The sequence below is a fragment of the Athene cunicularia genome (assembly GCF_003259725.1).
Source record: "Athene cunicularia isolate RWA chromosome 4 unlocalized genomic scaffold, athCun1 chr4_part1, whole genome shotgun sequence".
In the NCBI taxonomy this organism is placed as follows: Eukaryota; Metazoa; Chordata; class Aves; order Strigiformes; family Strigidae; genus Athene; species Athene cunicularia.
This window is the reverse complement of record NW_020799098.1, coordinates 5,664,558-5,686,026: the sequence shown is the minus strand read 5'-3', so window position 1 is coordinate 5,686,026 and position 21,469 is coordinate 5,664,558. Positions and strand designations below refer to the sequence as shown.

The following is a 21,469-nucleotide window of genomic DNA, read 5'->3' as shown; positions in this document are numbered from 1 at the left end:
GTTGTGGCTTATTGAAGGTCTCATCTGAGAGTTCTGGGGGCAATGCAAGAGCTTGAGCCCCATCATCTGAATTTCTTGATTAATTACACATATGTAGGAAATCAGTGCTCATGCCACAGTAATGTAAATCCATACTGTGAATGATGGTCTGGCAACATGACATTTAAAATAGAAACACAAAGCTGTTACTGATTTTTCAGGTTAATTGTTCAGATCACAAATCTAGCTTCATTCTAACATTCCCTCTCTACACTGAGTGAATGAAGCGGAATGTAGCCTCATGTTAGCAATTATTTTTGCATACTGTGCCTTCTCTATGTTTCCAAAATTAAATTAAAAATCAGGATTATGAGAAAAATCTACTAGACAATGCATATGTGACAACCATTTGCATGTTTAATAGGACTCATTTTCCACTCAGAACTGGGTGACAAAGAAAAATCAAACCAAACAAAACCCAACAGCTAACAGGATCTGAAATCAAAAGCCTCTCACATTTCCCTGTTACATCTGTCAGAGAAATGGTTACAGACATGACTGGGAACACCGTAGTGTTTATGTACTTTCCCAGAAAAAATAACAGAAGCCTCAACAGTAGGCACCATTAATATTAGAAAGAAACCAAACATTTTGGTGAAAGTCCAACAATATTCTGTTAGCTACTGACCCTTATTTGTGGTATATTCCAGAAGAGATTACAGACTTTCAAACTCAGGTCACTACAATGGTTGCTGCATGTGTAAAATGACTAAAAACTGATGCCTACCTACTGCCCCAAAGCTTCAGAGGACAGGCTTTTTCTCACTTTCAGTTTGGAACAAAAACTTTGCTTAAAAAGAAAGAAGTCATAATATAGTACAAAATGGCTACGTGAGTCTACAAAACAGAATCAACTCTTTAAAGCTAAGTAAAGTCTTTATCAATATCCCAAGACAGATTCATCCCAAAGTAGCTCCTCTTCTCTTTTGACATTTGTCTGTGGCTTCTTTTTACCCTTTTTTCTCTTTTTCTCAGCGGGGTTTTCGTTAAGTCTTTTGTCTTTATAAGGTCTTGATTTCTTCTCACTTACCAAGTCTATCTCAAATTTAATTCGCTTTTGCTTCTCATTTGCTTTACTAAAATCTGTATCCTCGCTATTTTTTTTTCTTTTCTGTTTTGTGGCTGCTTTCTTATACTTCATCTCTTCACTGACACATTTTTCCTCCTCAGAATGTTTTATCTGAAATTTCTGTTCTTTTCTGTAGGAGCTGGTAGAAGCAAGCGTAAGTTTGTAGCGGTCCTCTGATTTTGCAACCAACAAGCTGAAGCTCTCATCTCTCATGGTAGCCACCTCAGATGTTTGCTCCTCTTTAACATATTCCTTGTTATAGCAACAACTAGGTATCTTCTCTAGTGCATGCTCACAAGCTGATATCCAGCCTGGCAAACTGTTTTCCCCAGTATTTGTAGGTGACTGGGTTTTTAGGAAAAGGCTGGAACACTGGTCTTGTTCATACTTAAAGTTTGAAGATATAACCTTACCAAAGTCACTTCTTCCTTCCATATTTTTATCTTGAAACTCCACCTCTTCTGCTTTTCCTAAATACATTCTTGGCTCTAGATCTCTAGCTTTCTGAACTTCAATGTAATTTGTTAATTCATTTTGAAAGGAGTCATGTGTTTTCTTTGATTTCTTCTTGAGATTAGCAAGTGCTGTTTCTCTGCATAAACTGGATAGAAAGTCTTAGTTATTAATACTGAAAAATTTGCTTAGTATCTGTTGAGTTAAAAAAACAGAAATAATTTTCAGAGTTAGAAAAAGAACATATTCCAAGTGTGTTGTTCTGGGTAACTACATGGACCCCATTACACATGATCATATCACTAAAGCTGAAGTTACAGGAACAGATTCTACTCTTTGAAAACTGAAAATCCCGAATAATTTCATGAAGACCAAATGAGTTTCTTGTGATCTAGATAGAATGATGCTTTTAAAATGACTGCATACAGTTTTGAAACTACTTTTTAAAAAGAAAATTTAAGATTGTCTTATTAACTAATCTCCAATTAGCTGCAGATAAGAAGCAATTACATTATATACTGTCAAGTAATAAAGTTAACTAATTTCTTTATGAGATTAATTCTATTGAGCAGTTGCATACACTAATTTCAGGCAAACTGCAGAAACAGCAGAAACAAAATGGAACAGAAACAACCAACCTGGATTGCTTAAAACTCCCAAACAAGATAAATGTGCTCCCAAGGCAAAACTACCTATCAGTTTATATTCTACTCTCCCTTTCTTCAGGCTGGAAGATAAAGTGGTTAGATGACAAAGATATCCCTAGTGGAAAGGGCTGCTCTGAAGACCCATCCCTTAAATGTATCTTGTTTTGGCTTAATTCACCAGCTTTATAGATTCATTTTGTTAAACTGTAGATACGCCTGTAGCAGTTCCCTGCACTCCTGGTTTTGGGGACTCTAATTCTGTTGACTAAACAAACATTTTAAATCATATCAGTTCTACATCAGTCTCTTGTGGTTATATTATTACCTTCACTTAAATTAGGCCTTATCAAAATGCTTAACGTGTAAGCAATTTTGATATTTAGCCTACCTCCACAGCAATCTCTAAGAAGTACGTCTTAAATCACCAGAATATCCATATTGCCATTAACACAGCCTACAAGCACTCTTCTGGGTAAAAGGGGAGGTACAAGAGCTATCATCTATCCCATGAATGATTTTACGCCAAATGTAAGATGCATGTTGATGAATCCTGAAAGCAACACAATTGATGGAGATTTGGCACTTCTTAGGATTAAAGTCTTCTTTGCCCTGTCAGTAGGAACCTTTAAGTTCAGACCATTTCCTTCTAGGCTGAGCACTGAAGATGCTGTATCAAAACAAGTGCTGCTATCCCAAGATAGCAAAATAAGTAGGAAAACTGTACAGGTTTCAGGACATTCACCTTGGGGGTTATCACTGAAGATGCAACTGTGGGAACTCTAAGGCTGAATTTCAGTCACAAATATTATATTTAAATGAACAGTGCCCCTTTAAACCAGTGATCCAAACAACAAAAAACAAAGCAAAGCATAACACAAACCCAATGAACCTGTCAAAGTCACTTAACAGACAACAGGGCTAATGAAGTTTGAAAGTACAAACTACAGAGGAGTAGTCAAAAGACTTGTTGACTTACTTGATCCGGTGCTTATGTCCATGCACATGGGCCTGGTACATTTCTACAGATGTAAGAGTGACCTTACAGATAGAGCACATGTAATAGCCAACCCCAATGGCTGAAAAGAAGGAACACGCAGGTTAGAGAGACTACAAATTGAAAGGCAAAACTCAAAAAGACCCCAGCCCATGCAAGAGTCCTAACACAATGTTCCCATAAACAATGTTTAAAGACAGATACAAAGTCTTAGCTACACTTTTACACTAGAATATTTATGAAGAGAGCTGGTGAGGTGTACAATTGCAGTGTAACCACGGTTTAAACATTAACAAAGAGTATTTCTGATGACTAAAGTGATCCAAGATAATTCCAGTAAACTCTTGTCGTGTGCTGATGAGAATGAACTGTACTGAAAAATCAAATACTATTGTAATATCTGACCCAAAGCAAGCACCAATAGATACCAATCCAGTAAGTACAGACTTAAAGTAAGATCAGTTTAAACACTGCCTGCTCAAATGTTCATGCAGCGTTGGTTCAACCCTGCGAAGACGCTCAGAGAATTTTCAGTGCAGTACATTATGAATATGGTACACAAAGCCTCAGTCAAATATAAGGTAAGGTCAGATGAGGAAAACCCTTGTGTTTTCTAGGTTGTCATTTTCGCTTCTCCTACAGCCTGTGTCATCCACAGACTTAAGTATTCTGAAACCAGTGAGTAACCTTTTTCCCCATGCAAACCCAAGAGCTTTATCCCTTAGTAAAATGCAGCATTAACTCTAGTGGGTTATTGCTTTGCATCGAAACACATTATTTTGTTTAAATTATAGCATTACGGTGACTTTTGACTATCAGGTAGGATTTTGAATTCCTTACTAAATAAAGGATCAACAGATCTATTGCACAGGACCAGATGATGCCCCCCTCAAAACTAATGGAAATTGCACAGCTACAGGGCTTTGGCTTTGGGCACAGTGCTTGAGCTAGAAACATCCCTGACCAGAAGCTAGAGAACAATGACTGTTTAGGAAACAAATTTCTTTATATGGAAAGACTGAGATAATTATGACAACCAGTTTCATGAATAAAAGATAAAGGGAAGACATGACATCAGTTTTCAATTATTTAACGCAACAAAAAGGAAATAAATGATTCAATTGCTTCTTGTTCTGTGCAGTAAAGAAATACATTGTGGTCAGAGAGCACCAAGTTCAATGTCAGTAGAAGGTTTTAAGATCGAGAAGGTAAAGACCAGTAAGTCCTGGTAGATGTTTCTTATGAAGGTTGTGGAGTTTCCAGCACAGGCAGTTTAAGAACAAGGTGGATGAGCATCCTCAGAATGACACAGGTACAACTGATACTGGCCTAGGATTTAGGGGACTGGGCTATTTTCTATGACCCTTTGAATGTGACTGCAGAATGATGAGGACTGGATTTAGGTCTCCAAGTCACTAAGAAATATTTTCCAGCCTACAGCTGTCAGAGACAGAACTTTAGTAGTTCATAGACCAAACAGAAAGGAAGAAATGGACTTGTTCTGTAACACAGGAGAAGACTATTATTTCCTTGCACATATTAGAGCAGTTCTTTGAACAAATCAGAACAGATGACTCAAAGCTACACTCAAGAGATCACAACACTTGCTCAAGTTCTGCTTACCATTTGTGCTGGATTCTGCAGGGGGAGCTTTGTCTCCTAGCTCCTCCAGTATCTTTTTCCGTGCTACATTTCTTCTGTGTTTCTTACCAACATAATGCTGCTGGGCCACAAGTGGATTATTGAAGGGAGCACAGCAGAGCTTGCAAAACTTGTCTGGATCATTTAACTTCAACCTTATGTTGGAGGATGATGAAGACTCCCCAGCTTCTGAAGGCAGCAAGGGCTTCTCAGCTGATGGGTTCTGTAAAGCTGAAGACAGGGAAGTAGAGGATAAATCTGCTGACAGCACAGCAAAGGAAAGGCTAAAACAATTCCATGGAGCAAAACAGGTGACTGCAGAACTACAGAGCCAGAAAGGAGAACAGTCTGATGGGTGGTGAACTACTTGCAAGAGACTATAAAATATCTGAGTCCTTGCAAGGATATGAATGTACAGACTGATAAGGAATACAACCCTGGGATATTCAGAAACTCCACCATTAGATACCTAAGAATCAGATGTGTTTGATGGTGTCATGGTTTAAGCCCAGACAGCATCTAAACACAGCGCAGCTGCTTGCTCACTCCTCCCCACTCCCAGGGGGATGGGGTGGAGAATTGGAAAAAAGTAAAACTTATGGGTTGAGGTAGGGACAGTTCAGTAACTAAAATAGAATTTAGAAAATTCTATAATAACAATAAACAACAACAATTGTAATGAAAAGGAATATAACAAAAACAGAAATGAAACCCAAGAAAAGACAAGTGATTCACAACACAACTGCTCACCACCCGCTGACCAGTGCCCGAGCAGTGACCCACCCCCCGGCCAGCTCCCCCCCAGGTTATACCCCCAGCATGATGCTCTGTGCTATGGAATAGCCCTTTGGCTAGTGCGGGTCAGCTGTCCTGGCCATGCTCCCTCCCAGCTTCTTGTGCTCTGCCAGCGAGGAGGTGCATGGGAAACTGGAAAATCCTTAATTTCAGATAAGTGCTACTGAGCAACAACTAAACCATCAGTGTGTTACCAGCATTATCCTCACACTGAATCCTAGTACCTGCTGCTGGGAAGACAAACAACTCTATCCCAATCAAAACTAGGACAGATGGCTGGTCACTCTAAGGTCCTTATGGAGTCCGAGAAGAGAGATATACCCTGCAGAGGGTCATTCAGAGCACATACACTATGCTCCATTTTTAAATACAGTTCAGCAACTTGTACAGGACTAACACCAGTTAAGTGTTGTGCACGGACTAACTGTTTTTAAAAAAATTTATCATATTAATTTACCAGAGGAACATCTTGATGGACTGAAGTGACTTCTCAGAACAATAATAAATGCCCTTCATTAATAGAAAAAGCCAGAAATATTTGCCTTTAGTTTCAGTCAATAAGGATTCCATGGCTTCCAAGCTGCACAGGGTAGCATCTTTGTTTATTCACCTAAGGAGTTACCACAAGACAGCTCCAAAACTTTAGCAATATAGAAAGGCATAAAGACATGGCAAGTGTAGGAAGATACTTCTCTGTATTTGTTTCAGAATGACAAGAAAACACATGCAAAACAAACTATTTAGTTCCTACCAGAAACAGGCTGTGGTGCGGGCATGAGGGCTTGATCTCCTAATTGCTTCAGCTTTTTAGCATGGATCTTTCCCAAGTAGTGATACAGAGCAACAACTGGGGAAGTAAAACACATGCTGCAGAGATTGCAGTATTTGTTTCCGTCCACTACTCTACTCCCATCCATCTGAAACCAGATAAGGGCAAACTCAGTTACAAGCATTCACTGAAGCATACAAGGAAACGTTTTATTTAGCAATGACAAGGAATAATCACCTGAAAACTGACACAATCTGTTTTCTTCTGTTTGCTATGCTCCTGCCTCTCATTTTTCTCACCATGCATTTGGATGTAAAGACGAACTTTCTGAGAATGTTTTTTGCCCTGGGAAGAGACTAGAATTATTCCTGTTTCAGTAACAAGAATCCAAGCAGTGATATATCCAGTGACTGGGACTTCATCCATCAAAAACTGCTTTCAACACTTGCAAATTGGATTTGTATAAAGCAGAGCCACAAGTGGACAAACACCAGCTCATGTAACAATACTATACTTCAATCAATAATATAGTACTTAGAATTAGTCATAACATTTTGCCTCAAGCAGCCCTCAGATTCATCTGCTCTCAACCGTGTGGGCAATCAGAAATCCTGACATGTCCCTTATAAACAGGGACACAGAAATAGGTAAGGAAAGGAATGCAGCCATGCCATAGAGCAAGTTCGCTGTGCTCCTTTATAACTAAGCTTGGGGGCTTGACATCAAGGCTGTCTCATGTCCAGAAGAATGACAGGCAGCACGACTCAACTTACCTTCCTAAATAAGCAGTTTAGTCTCTCTGTACATTCAGTGAAGAGAAACAGGTTTCACTGGAAGTTGAATTAAAAGTATCTCCAGCTTGGAGTCAGTCTATGGAGATTTCTACACCTTTCTACTGGTGATACAACAGTCCAGGTAACTAAAATTAGATGTTAACTGATACTTCCCTCAGATGCAATTATTTAATTCTTAGATGTTCTCTCAACCCATAACCTTCAAACTCTTGCATTTGTAACACACCCACACGCCACACTATACAGTGGTAACCTACAAAGCAAAAGTAGTAACTTGCCTTCTCTGGTCTGATGCTTTTCAGATGTCTTTTAAGGATTCTGAGAAGTAGTGCAGGATATTATAAGAATATTATCAAAGAGAAGGGGGTCCTAACATACCTGGCTAGATAATATAACTGAGGGGAAAAAAAAAAGTCAGTTATTTCCATCAATTTGATTTGTAATGGTGGAGTCAAGTAACTTTACAATTGCATCCATTATCCTCAACTGGATTTGGATCCAAGAAACTGAAGATCAGACTGAGGGTCTGAACTCTGTGAAGTTCTGACAGCACAACTTCTGCTTAAGTTAAATTGAAGTAAGTAAATACAACACCTTGCAAGGTCTGAGTCTTAATAATGTGAATAGTAAGAAAGACTGCTGACAGCAAATGACATTTTAAACTTTAACATTTTTAAGAAGAAAGAAAAAGACATGCCTGTGCCTGCAACCCCCTCAAGATCAAGTTTCAAAACAAAGCACGCTTGCCCCTGCCTACACCAATATGCCAAGACACACAGTTGTTCCAAGAAATGCCTTCAGCATCATTCATACAACCTGCCTCAAGCAGAACCTAGTGCACAGAGCAGCACATGTGTATCGCTGCGTGAAGCGTCAGGAGGCACAGGCTTGATCCTTATAGCTAGCACTGCCCTGTGCCATACGTGTGTTCTGACTCACATGGTGCAGATCTGCTTCAATCCCATATACAGCATGGCCTGAACCTGCTTAATTCCTTCCAAATCCATGCTGCAATATGCTGGTGATTGCCCTTCATCATCACTGAACCCACAACTTTCACAACATTCAAGTCTGGTTAATGTCTAAGGCTAGCATGAGCCTAGAGAAACACACTAGAAAGTCTTTTATAATGTTTAAACCCCGTCCCAGTGCTCACTAGGAAAAAATTCTCCTTTCCAGCCTACCTTATAATGTGATGTCCTTTGAGACTCAGACTTCAGCACAGCCCCACAAACCTTACAGAAAGTGTTGGTGAAAAGGTCTGTCTTTGTTGCTTCATCTAAAGTGTCACCTAAATGGAAAGAGCAAAAGTCAAAAATCAGCCACTACTAAGGACAAGATATACTTGCATGTCTCTACTTACACAAAACATAAACCACTTGAATATTCATGTGCAGCACAGGATGAAGGAACTAATGTTCACCCACTGAATCACAATGTGCCTCACTGGCTTCAAAGCAACGCTGTAAAGTCACCTAAACCTTCATACTTACAGAAGTACTGCTCTCTTGGACTTATAAAGTATTACTATAAGAGTACCCAGTCTTTAAAAACAAAGATAGAGACTCTTCACTGGGTTTTCAGTCCCCTTCAAATAGGCCAGTGTCAGAAATACTTGACTAAAGGCGCTAGAAAGGATTTTAACTGGACTAGATTACACAGTTAAATATGTGAATACTCCTTAAACAAGAAATTTAAATTAAGTCTGGGAGTAGCTCAGTACATGAGAAGGGCCAGGTCTCAGATGCTTAGGAAGGTTGTATCCATGTCTCCTGTAACAATTTAACTGGTTTAGTTATATGGGGAAAAACTGCTCCAGTGGCTTGTTTTGATTTTCTTTGCCTTTTCTGAGTTAACTCATGGCCTGTATACCCTTTAATTCATACTAAAATTGGCTCAGGCTTGAAGCTGTTTCGGAATAATTGTATGTGCAGACACATTTGATTTGGGGGGAAATGCTCTAGTAAGCACTTGAAATAGTACCAACATCACATCAGTTAAGAGAATTAAACATACTCTTCAGAAGAGAATAACTGTGCTAGTAAAACCCTCACGAAGATAAAGCTACATCACTACCCATGTTCCTTCTCCTCTTAATTCACTAGGGAAACTGGTTTAACTCATATTGCTTGAAACACTTCACACCTCTCTGGTACAGGCTATGCTTTCAAGGAGCAAGTTTACCCATGCTGCTGTACCACTAAAACTTTCTCTTTGCCGACAAACTGTAAGACTACTTGTTTCTTTTTCATCCCCAGTGGGTCATACTAATTCCAATTAAGCTAGAATTTCACTTTTTAGCATGCTCTGCTCTTAAAAATAAGCCAAAGTTAACCAAGTTTACAGCAAAATTAAAGGAAGCCACATAATTGACAGCTCAACTAAAGCATGCTCTTCAAATGAAGCTGAGGTTAAAGGGAAAATATTGGGGAAAGTATTGTGATGTCTTAACCGAGCTTACTCCCACTAAGCTTACCCAAGGGTCCATCCTGGAAGCCATATGTGGAACAGTCGGCTCTGTGCTCTGCACGAAGCCTGGACAGATTGTGGGCAAGGAAAGCATTGCTCCCTGTGGCCTCAAGGCTCAGTGTCAGAAGGCATCTAGAAACCTCTAAAGGCAATCGGCTTTTACTATTATTTCTAAAGATTGTTCTCTTTGTCCCCTGTCAGAGGAAAGCAAAGACCAAGGGGACATGAAAAAAACAATACTTTGTATTGTGTTCTGTAACTCTAAATAATGGTGCTAAGCTGTGGGATGGATGATGACAACTGATTAAGGAAGGATTAGAGTCTATCCGGTCCCCCGCATTTGCCCTGGACAACACGACTGTCATCTTTACACAGGTAAAAAGCCACTTAAAAACCAGAGCATGAATTTCACTACAAGCTGTATGACATGTACTTCAACTGAGCCAGTAACACCTCAAGGCGCCATAGAAGCCTGAAACAAGGAACGCCAAACTGCTTTGCCAAGCCAGTGTTAACATGTGCAACCAGCTGAAAAATCTATCAGCAGCTCCACGGGCACTGACAAAACCTGAGGAGTGGCAGATGCAGAGATCTTTCTCAGACATGGTGAACCCCACTTCACTTTCCCAAAGCAGCACTCCTGAACTGCTTAATATACAGATCTTAATAAAACTGGCTCTGATGAGGCTTTTGGCTGAGATTGCAACAACTGGCTATCAAAACGCAGCTGTCTGGTATGGTTTACCATCAGTCCCCAATATAAGAATTCATTTTCTAATAAAAACTCTATTTCCATGAGGTACAATGGCCAGGTGATTAGCCCTTTAGAGCTTTTGTATTCTGTAGTATGAGTCATCCAGAAATGTTCAATATTTTAGTTATTGATTCACATAGTTTAGCCCCTTCAAGCAGAGGAGTGAAAGATGGGTACGATAACTTGAGTTGATCCACACAAGAAAATCCAGTGACTTAGTTCTGGGAGTTAGATGAAAGTCCATCTTGCACCTGAAACACACGACTTGCCAATGTTTGTAGCAGAAAAAGCCACTTACAGAGGAAAATTGCACCAGTTTACTCAAGTGTACTGCGCTGTAAAAACAGCTATCTACAGAAAAAGAAATGGAACAATATTCTCTATTTAGAAAAACAACAAAAGGCAAATCACAATGCAACTAGGCATAAGTCTATGAAATGTTATTACAATGGGCAGTATACGTTCTATTTCAATTTGCATAACTTCTCACTGGAAAACATATCTTTGTTTCAAATACAGACTTCTTTCTATTAGTTTAGGACAGTAGTCTATGCATATTTTCCTTGACTTCGCAGTGAACTGTTCAGCCTTCTTAGCAGACAAGAACCAGCCAAAAAACACTAAAAGCATTATACTGTGAAAAATTAAAAACATAATGTGAAATTAAAAACGTGGGTTTGTTCACCTTTTTTTCTTGGTCAACCACTGCAACGAAAAGATTGGATTATAGGCACCAGAAGTCTAGTTGTCCCTGTGCCTCCTGGAGCTGTCCTGAACCCTGTTGTCTCCTTGTGCTCAATGGCATTTTACAGTAACAGATGAATTGAACTAAAATATATTCTAGGGATGGTTTCAAATATTGTTCTTCATTGTTGTAATAGCTATTTTCATTCTTCAATATTATGAAAAGGTTGACAGGACTTAAGATTCTTTGTAAATTTATCACATCTTAGTTCTCTTTTCTCTGCGTAGCGTTGTCTTTTCTATTTCACGTTAAGTCTTTTCATTTTTCACTTAACACTGTTGTCCCTCTGCTTTTGCCCCAATCTTTTCTCAAGATAAGGTTATCTGAGTCAGCAGTGATGAATACAGAGCTACAATAATCTCAGTGAAGTCTCCTACATCAGTCTAACCCTAACAGAGTTGTTAAGCCCAAGAACTGGTCTCCCCCAAGAGAGAAATATCTACAAAAATAAAGACACAGAGTTCACAACATTTGCCTTGATTTTAGAACCTTAAAGGTTTGATCAACTCATTCGTCCTCCATGGTCACAAGATTAACACATATAACATGAAACAGGTAGGGTTTCCAAACAGTAACTCTGCTGGGGAACACAGACCAGCTGCTTTAATGCAGCTCTTGGCATTCACCTGCTGTTACATTAGCCACTAGCATAGGAGTTCAGCTGCAGTTTTGTTAATGTGATGCAGCCAACCACACCATAACCTCACCTGCTTTCCTTAAGCCAAACAAGGGCAGAACATCCTGATCCACAAAAAGGATACAGCAGCTGCAACTGAAGTTGGGCCAGAAGCACAGCTACCTAGCACTTCTGAAAACACAGAGCAGCCACTTTTAAAAACCCTGATCTGATAACTCTAACCACATGAAAACCTGTATATATAAACACAGCCTTTTTATTTTCTGTATAGTTAGCGGATTTTTAGGCAGATATATATGCCTTGCATAACATAATTCTACATGGTCTTCTAACAAACTGCATCGAGATAAGTTCAGGAATAAACACCAGGCAGTGGGTTGTAAATGGTCTTCAGTTGGGTCTGGGCAACTGCAGGCTCCTTCTCAGTGATAAGCACGCACATCAGCAGCCCTCTTCCCTAAATGACACTGTCTCTGCTAGAGTCAGGAAAAGGGTCACAGACAAGTCTGCCCTTTCTTCTTTTAACTATGTGTCAAGACCATTTGCCATGCACAGAAATGACAGAGCATGGGGAGATTTATGCCACCACTGCCTGTGTGCAACCAATTCTAAATTCTAAATTAAGTTGAACTTGAGGTCTCCAGCTTTCAGATTCACAAGACATCATCCTTCCCACCAACTAAGCAAAACTTTTTTTTTTTAAAAAAATAGCTTACAATACCATTTGCAATCATGCCATCAGAAACTTTTCAGATAATCAATCAAAAGCAGTAGCCTTGCAGAACTGCCATAATGAGTTTGTCACCTTTATGCCTCCAAAGATGTTCAGATATTGGTATTGTGAATTTGGAGCAACTGTTTGGATCAGCTTTTTGTCACTAAGAAATGGTTCACCACAAAACAGACCAACTACTGTTTGACATAAAAGGACTGCTCCTTAATAAAAGGGTAGGAATAAAAATGTTTTAGAAATAAGACGTGACATATCTTTTATTTAAAAAAAAATCAGTGTTCATGCTGCATGATGAAGTCAACCAGTAACTTTCAGTGTAACTATTCCCTTATTTTTAGTCTATTCCACACACACACACCGCCCAATTTACATTTGTCAACAGCCCATACTTTGGAGAAAAATATAAGTCTCTGGACTATCTGCACTGGAGTCCTTTAATCCAGCCCACACCTCCTATTTACTAATGACCCAGTGACAATATTTTCTCATGTGATTCTTAATAGGTCTTATGTGTTTGTCCTTGTCACAATCTTCTCAGCTATATTATGAAATCTATGGTACTTAGTACTGCCACAGACATGATGTGAGATCTCATGTTTTGTGAAGTCCACTGACATCCTCAGGAAAGACATACTATAGCAACAGTAAATATTAATGAGTACTCCACAGATCTAAAAGGCTGCACAAAGTGAAGTAACACACATAAAGGAATTTCTGGCAATCAAATCCCACTGAAATGCTAAGAGCAGCTTTGCAAGGGACTTCAGCACAGCCAACACCTTGGATACCTGTAAGGTTATCACATTAAGGGAAATGCAAAGATCCCTCAAAAATTTAACTCCATGTTCATGGAAAGTGTGGAGCATTGTTACAATTCCCTCTGGCTTCTGGGGTCAGAAATCCCACTGACCAGATTGGTGCTTCTCTTCAGTAATGGCCCTGCCTTATCTCACAACAATGAGATCACAAGGACTGATCCTGGGCAGTTTCTGAAAGCATAGGTGATCCAAACTTTGTTGGTGCTTATAGATGTTATCATCAGGTAAGGCTGTCATTAAAAGACACAGGGTCTCATATGGTAGATTAAATTGATTAGCTTTGGGGCTTCAGGGGTCTCGAGGGTGCCCTATTTACATGAAGATACATGACCACACAGGGCTGAAAACAAGAGTGCAGCTCTTGATTTGGAAGTGTCTAGAAGCACCAAGAAGGATTAGAGCTCATTTCCAATGGGTATAGTACAAAGATTACGGAGCTTCTGCTCCAATCTAAGGTGGCTGACCACAACAAAAGGATGCACACAACCAGGAAGGAGCCAGGATGGCAATGGACAATTACAGAAACATGAGGCTGCACAAATTAACCATGTGTATTTATAGATTTCTTATTTCAAGCAGACATAATTATCAGGTCACCAACACACCACCTGCCTCACCTGGACCATTTGTTTTGCCCAGTTATCTTTCCTAAACTCTTAAATACTTCTTCTCAGAGGGAACTAGGCTGAGAAATGTACCTGTCAAAGCTGGCTGATTAGATAGAATGAGAAATGAGCATTCAGGTACCACTCAGGCATAAAGCGAAAATCCAGCCAAGAAACTAGGTACCATCTTCCTGTTTCATCACGGATCACTTGCATGCCCAGAAAGAAAATGTGAAAGGTAGTCTAGACTTCCATGAATGTACAACTTGTAAACTGTCCTTAAAGAAAGCAGATACACACAGAGAAAACATTATTGTTGTTGGACTGTCAAGAGCAAAGAAAGCAGGCCTGGAAGACAACTGCTACCTTGAGTGATAATCCATGTTAGAATTAGCAGTCTCAAAGGGAAAACTAGAAAAACAGGTGAAGTTTTTAATTTTCTTTTAAAATAAAGGAATAAAATATTTTCAATTCTTTTGAGTACTAATTCTTAGCAGTTACTATAGTATTTCTTGTAATTACTTCAGCTCTTATTACAATTCAAGATTCCAATTCCAGATACACCGCAGAGGCTATGGAGCTCTAAGAGAGAAGGCAGAGAGAGGTAGGAAAAGGTAAGAGAGGATGAGGCTGGAAAGGCCTCTGCATGGAGAAATGGGACAAGGTGGGTTCATTTAAGATGCTCAGGATGGGTTATATTTCCACACTATGAAAAAGTTTGAGAAACCTACTTGAAATCAGACAGCAGCATTGCTGTCTGTCTTCAAGCACTGTATGCTAATGTGCCTGTGTACATCTACACCAACTTCTCATTTTGCAAAAATGCTGGCTGCCTTCTTGTGTCTTTTATTTATGAAGCTTACAAAGAATCCCAGTCTGATTCAGTACTAGATCCTTCTTCTCCAGACACCCTGAAAGTTACTTTTAGGTAATATCTCCACAAAATATCAGAACAGCCATCCCCTTCCTGGGCTTCAAACTGTCTGCTGTGTCAAATGCTCTTGATGCCAGAGACAGACTGGAAAGCTGCCTTCCTATACAGGCCACAGAATTAGTAAGTGATCACCAACCGCAATATCATGCAACCTCACCCTAAACAATGCTTTGGCTCTCCCTGCCCATTTAGTCCTTGTCTTCTTCACTGATACAGCCAAAGGGAGCCCCTTACCGGTGCTAAATTCAGAATGGTCTGGGTGTTAAATATCTCATCTCATGCAGGTCTCAGGAGAAAGGGATGCACCAGCTTTGGTCATGTTTCAGCTAAATGCTAAGACTGCTTGCTATCCCACTACTAATTCCCCAGCCACCCAAATCGCTGTTTTAGTAGTGTGGATTTATAAACATATGATTATAGATACTTCTGGATGCCTATGCTAAAATGGCATTGCAGGACCGCAATAAAACCAGTTCACTCAAGACCTAAGGAACAGATCAAGAAAGTGAACATAGAATCTGCAGCTACCTATGGAAAGGGGGACTTAACTGTTAATGTAATTCAGCTGCTCCCAAGAGTGACTAAAAGGAAAAAACCACAACTGTTCAGCATGAGGGTCTGACTGGGAGACCCCGGGTCCATGCTCAGCTTTGCTGCCTACTTGTTAAACTTGGTCAACACCCCCAAACCTACGTTCTCAGGTTGGTATGCTTGAATTTATGCATTTAAGCTTGAAAACTCTGCTTTTCATTTCTGTGCACCTCCGATCCCTACAACAGTACCATGGGAGAAATTGTCACCTACTGCAAAGGGATAAGTTAAAAGTAATTCCTGTGAATGTAACTGTTTCTCACTTTGATGAGCCCTTTCAATATTACCCTAAACAACAAAATTAGCATAAACAGCATCACTTTACGTTACTGTTTTCAGTGAGGGTATGAACAGTCTTGGCTTAAATTCCTTGGTTTTCTTAGAAAACAAGTTTCAAAATAAGTGTTTCAAAGTACTTTTGTAAGTGACGCCAGCTGCCAACACCTTGCTATTTAAACATAAAATAAGTAGAAGGTATCAGAAGGACACAACTCCTTCCCACCTAAGGTGCATTTTACATGTTACTTTTTGAAAAACACTCAGTGAGCTAACACGTCTGCTGTAACTTCTCACTGTGGTGGCTGCTCCACACTTAGATAGGAGAGGGAATTGTTCCTCTTTTTAATCGTGCCATCACCTCAACAAGTGCAACTCCCATCAGATCTGTGCCCAAGTTAATAACACCAGCAATTACTATATTTTCAGATGTTTGCAAAGACTGCAGAAGCAAGCCACAGGATGAAATGATCATGTCTTCCACTCGTCTTTGAAGAGATACTGACAGTATTATTTGCTTCATTACTGTTCCCTCTAAATCAGTGCTCCATCTAAGTCACACTTGGCATTCTCCTGCATAATTTTATTTTTTAATGATGCTACCTTCTAAGCTTGAGATTGAGATGCAACCTAATAATCTGATTCAAATCTGATGTTTTAATGAGTTGGTCTCACTCTCACAAGTCCTCCATCATAAAGACAAGACATGAATCACTGAAGATTTATTAAATACTGAAAGCCATTCAAACTTTACAAAGACTGGTGCAAGAAAAGCTTCCTACACATCCACTTTCATAAAAATTACATCTCATTCTTATCTCCAACACCACTTCTAAAATATCTGAGTAAATAGAAAAATCTGTTATTAAAGCAGAAGTAGACCATAACAATAAAGGTATGCTGAAAACCCAACATACTTTTTATTGGTATGATTTTCTGACTGGCATCTTCTGAGAGTGTTCAGAAGACACAGAAGCTAAATACTTTGTATGAAGTAAAACTAAGTGCAGTCTGGCATAACAGAGTAACACAGGAAGGCAGAGAACATCAAGCATCACCTGAATATCCACGATATCCAACAGACTTCCATTCTTCCCTATTCAGTTAGCATTTATAATAATAATTTTCCAGAGTATGTTTTATACAATTTTTTTAATGTAGAGAATAAACCCAGCCTAAATCAATAGACAATGAAAGACATTCTTAAAACAGGATCAACTTGATTAATGTTCAAACACTGAAATATGAGCACTGAGAAGGCAATGGGAACTGCAGGTGCTCGGCACCTCTCAACAAGAAAACTGAAGCAATTAAAATATACATTTTTTTTTTTTAAATCAAAATAACAGAGGTGGATTTTGGAAATCTGGAAACAAACATGTTGCCTAATAATTACAGATGAGACAGTGTCTGCAATGAAAGGTAACAATTTACTTACCATTTCTGAGTTATGATCTTAACACATCCAGCACTTTTTATTTTTTTTCCATGTTCTTCAGTGGAACAGCAATTCAGTTGAGGCATTAAAACACTGATGTGAGAAGGCTCAGGGACATTTTAACATTATTATACTTGTATATTTTACTACTTGAGAGAAATTCAAGGATGTCTTTTCAACTTTAAACCTTTGCTATCTGTTTTCTTACTTTTACTAGGTTAATTATAGAGGAATTTTTGTGGCATGCCAAGTAGAAAAGGCAGGGAGGAAAAAAAAAAGTCTACCCTTGAGGCAGTATAAACGTGGTAGGAAAAATACTAACATTAATTAAAATATCAGAAACCAGGTAATTTAAAAATGCCTGTTCAGCCCAGGATTTTCTACCACTTGATTAAAAAGGACATGCTCCCAGCTTTACTCTATTATTAATTTTTCTTTCCCAATTCTTGAGGGTACAGAAGACAGAAAGCAGAATTATGGAGTAAAGAAAAAGTCTAGGCTAGACAAATTCCTTAAGGCAAAGGTATAAATTTTCAAGTTCAAGGTACTAAACCCACAAAATGACATAGCCAAATTCCGCCCTCAAATGCCAACAGCAAACATAGTATTTTAATGAAAAATAGATGGATATATGTGAATCGAGTTCAACAACTGCAAGTCCTCAAGAGCAATTATTGACCCACATATTTTCTCATTTTAAAAGCCCTTTCTCATTGCTGTCTCCAAGGCTCATCCACACAAGCAATGGGGTTAGCACATCTTACCAGGCTACCCACCTGTCAGCCTCACAGTAACTGAGCATGCATGCTGAAGCCTGTCCCTGCTGCAAAGTATAAAAGGTTAATTTACATCACGTGCACTACATTAATTTTACTTTACTCTGCAAGCAAGAAAGGCAGGAGCCTGCACGCAGTCAGATCTCAGCTGACTGGCTGCAATTTCACATGATGTGCAAACTCTATTGCTTGAAATCAGGCAGTCATACTCCTACACTGTAACAGGATGAAAGATGAACAAAAGCTTGAACGCTTAAGGGTATCAACTGTCTGAAACTGCAGGCAAACAGCATCACTGAAATACAGTCAATTTTAGCTGTGGTACAGCAGGCAAGCATGGTGACTGTACAGTGGGAGTCAGAAAGCAATTTAGAAATAAACTCAAGTACTCACAGATATCCACATTAGAAATGGCAGGCAAAGGCAACAAACTTTAAACCCCTTATCAAATACATGGAACTGTGGTGTTTCAGCACTGTATTCCTACACAAGGAAGGGAGGATGAACCAGACAAATTTCGACTTCTGCAGTTAGGTGAAAAAGACATTTCCCCAAGGAAACATGCCTGTAGTAGCTGAGACAAAATTTAGTACAAGTTTAGTCACTGAATATCCTTTTCAATGATTTCTTTAGTTTTGCTTTGTTTTCAAAGCTCAGGTGATACTAAAAAAAATATGAAATACCGAAGTGGACTCTGTTGTTTGGAAACCAATGGTATTAATGCCAGTGCTGCATGTTTCCAAAGACTAGTTTCATCACTCAAACTATATGATTTTTTCCTTACAGAATGCTGTAAGTTAACTTACAATCATTTATATGCATCTTTGAATGCTACGTTATGGCACATTTGACGAAGATACACGGCTAATTCTACACACACACACATTGGTGCACGACCATGCTACCAAAACAGGGGTTAAACCTAGCCTTGCCCAAACCTCAAATACACAAACTAAGCCAAAACAGTGCTGAAAGCCTTGATGGCCAGATGGATCTGCGATCTTCCCTGACACAACAGAAGTAGTTTGCAGTTGATGTGAAACACAAGGCTTCCCCTTTTGCCCAGCAGGAACACATAACAAGACACTCTGCCTGTTCTCAGTGCTTTGAACTCAGTCAGGACACAGAAAATATTTTAAACCATTAAGTACAATATATCAATCGCTACTAATAAAATTAAGGTGTCCACTTCTTGAAACAATTCCTTGATTCTCTTCATTTTTCTCCCTGTTTGCCTGAGTCCTCGTTTCCACTTCTGTCCCTGCTAACACCACACTGATCTCTGCTCCCTGCATCCCAAACACACCCAGGAGAGCTGGGGCAGACAAATCAGCTATTCTGCTTTTACCAGAAAAAAAATTGCAATTTTCTTTTAAAGTCTTGAATCATTTTTACTGCAATAATTTGCTCAGGATTTCAGAAAACACATCTTTTTTTTTTTTTTTAAATTTGTGAGCGTAGTTTGATCCAGCTGTACTTTAAACACACTGTCAAAACGTGACTAGGCTGTAACAGAAGGCTGATCAAGCTTATGCTGGATGGTTGGTTCCTTCTGAATGAGAATGTAATGAATTGGACTTCTTAAACACTGCAGGATAAACTGCTAGTTTCCTTGCCGGGCATTAAGTTGCTTCCTTAGGATAACAGACCCTTTTCCCTTTCCACTCTGTTTTGGTTTCACCTTCCTCGTATCTTAAGAGCACTGTAAGAAATACACCTCCCAGTCCTCACTTGGTAAACTCTGAGGCAGGTTAAGACAAATTACTTACCCTTCTGATATATAAATGCTCCCCAACGACTATACAATAGTTTGTGCAATGTTATTTGTCAGCCTACTCCCAGTGCTATTTAAGAGGGGTTGGGTGAGAGACATATAACTAGGGAATTGGGACCTTTTATTCCTCTCCAGTAAGTGAAGATGTGTAGAACAGAAACAAAGGGAGAACAGAAAAGGAAGGAGAGAGGGAAATTAGTCGTTTATAACAGAAGCGCTATATACTGAGTCTTGAAAAAGGATGCATGGTTATAACCACAAATTAACTACACTCTTACAGGTACCAAGGCTTTTTATCTTGTTGTTACTGAGTCAAAGGAAACCCCTTAAACTAAAACAAACAAAAAGCCACAAGAGGTGTGAGCGTGCATGTGGAAAAATGAGCCAGAACTGTTGCCACAGGAAGTTTCCAGAGCCAAAAGTCACTGCTAATTTTGTATTCAAGAAAAGGGACACCCTCCCTCCTCTACAGGCTATCAACCAGAGATTACCCTACTATGCAGTTCCACAGCTGTTTGGTGCAAGTATGAACTGACAAGCATAACCAGCAATCCTTGCTGTGTCTGGCTCATGACAAAACCTGGAGCAGCTGTGCACTAAAAATGAGTGTGTGAGCTACCTCTAAACACTAAGAATTTAAGAAACACAACCTTCAGATCCTTAAAATCCCTTGAAATTCCCAGGAGGTCGAAGTACTTCTGAAATTAAAGGCTTTGTTGCTAATGCACCAAAGCACATTTTATCGTTCAGGAACGTGGCCAGTTCAGCAAATGTGTGTGAAAAATGGAACTTAAACCTAACATAGCAAGACTGCATTCCTAACTTTCCCCAAGTATATTTCTTTGAAAAGCATACATACTTGTGTTGCTTTTTTCCTCCAGAAAGCTGGCTGCTTAAAATAGCTGCAAGCTTTTTAAACAGAGTAATTAATTCCACTCATTTCTGTTCAAGAGCACTACTAAATTTAACTCACAATGGGGAAATCTGCTGTTAATGGATGTTTCACATATTTAAAAAAACCCCCATGCTTATACATGGTTAAGTATGTGGGTTTTTCTTTTTAAACTTGATTTTCATTATACAACTGAGTGGTCAATGCTTATAAACCACTAACCAAAGCCATTCAACATGCAAGTATTTTATACCAGTTTTTAATGGCTTGGAAGCTCAACACTTGTTTTTTGGGTGCTGTTGCTAGATTTCAAGAGAGATCACCCGGTGAGGAAAGGACATGGAAAGTCTCTATCACTTCTCAGCCACAGACTTCAGATGAAATTCCAGGGTTCTACATCACAGGTCTGGTACATAAAACTAACCTGTTTATCATCTTACTGTCCCAGAAGCGTAAGATTAATTTAGGAAGCTAGAACAAGAGATCTGCACTGAAAAATTAAACAGAAAACTATCTTTTACAAGCTGCACATCAGTTTGATCTTATTACAGATACCCCACCTGCTCCTTCCACAGGCAAAACACAGACAAGCCTCTCGTTGCAGTTTGCTCCTCATTAATTTCTGCCTTTGTCATCAAACCCCTACTGTTTTTCTATCGTGGCATCGTAAGAACACTCTTTATTTCACAGAGGGAACGGCACTACCACACTCTCCCAGGCCCCTGTGGCCACCTCCCGCCTCACGACCCGAGGGGCCCGGGTGGCTCTGCGGGCGGGACCTCACTCACCTTCGCGACGGGGAGCGGCGAGCAGAGGCCGCTGAGCA

General features: G+C 39.4%; 1 protein-coding gene across 1 annotated transcript; it reads right to left on the bottom strand.

Annotated features, from left to right (window-relative positions):
- Window positions 1-919: 919 nt before the first annotated feature.
- Window positions 920-9,281, bottom strand: KRCC1 (lysine rich coiled-coil 1). Its single transcript, XM_026846903.1, has 7 exons — window positions 9,278-9,281; window positions 8,386-8,492; window positions 6,645-6,752; window positions 6,390-6,555; window positions 4,826-5,074; window positions 3,185-3,299; window positions 920-1,709 (listed from the first exon to the last, which is right to left on the bottom strand). Exons 1-7 carry the CDS (start codon window positions 9,279-9,281, stop codon window positions 920-922), a joined length of 1,539 nt encoding a protein of 512 aa, XP_026702704.1.
- Window positions 9,282-21,469: the final 12,188 nt, after the last annotated feature.

Coding starts and splice junctions, on each gene's coding strand:
- KRCC1 (XM_026846903.1), bottom strand. Junction 6,753..8,385: donor AAAGGACATCACATTATAAG/GTAGGCTGGAAA, acceptor GTCTCTTCCCAG/GGCAAAAAACATTCTCAGAA. Junction 3,300..4,825: donor TGCAGAATCCAGCACAAATG/GTAAGCAGAACT, acceptor TCTAACCTGCGT/GTTCCTTCTTTTCAGCCATT.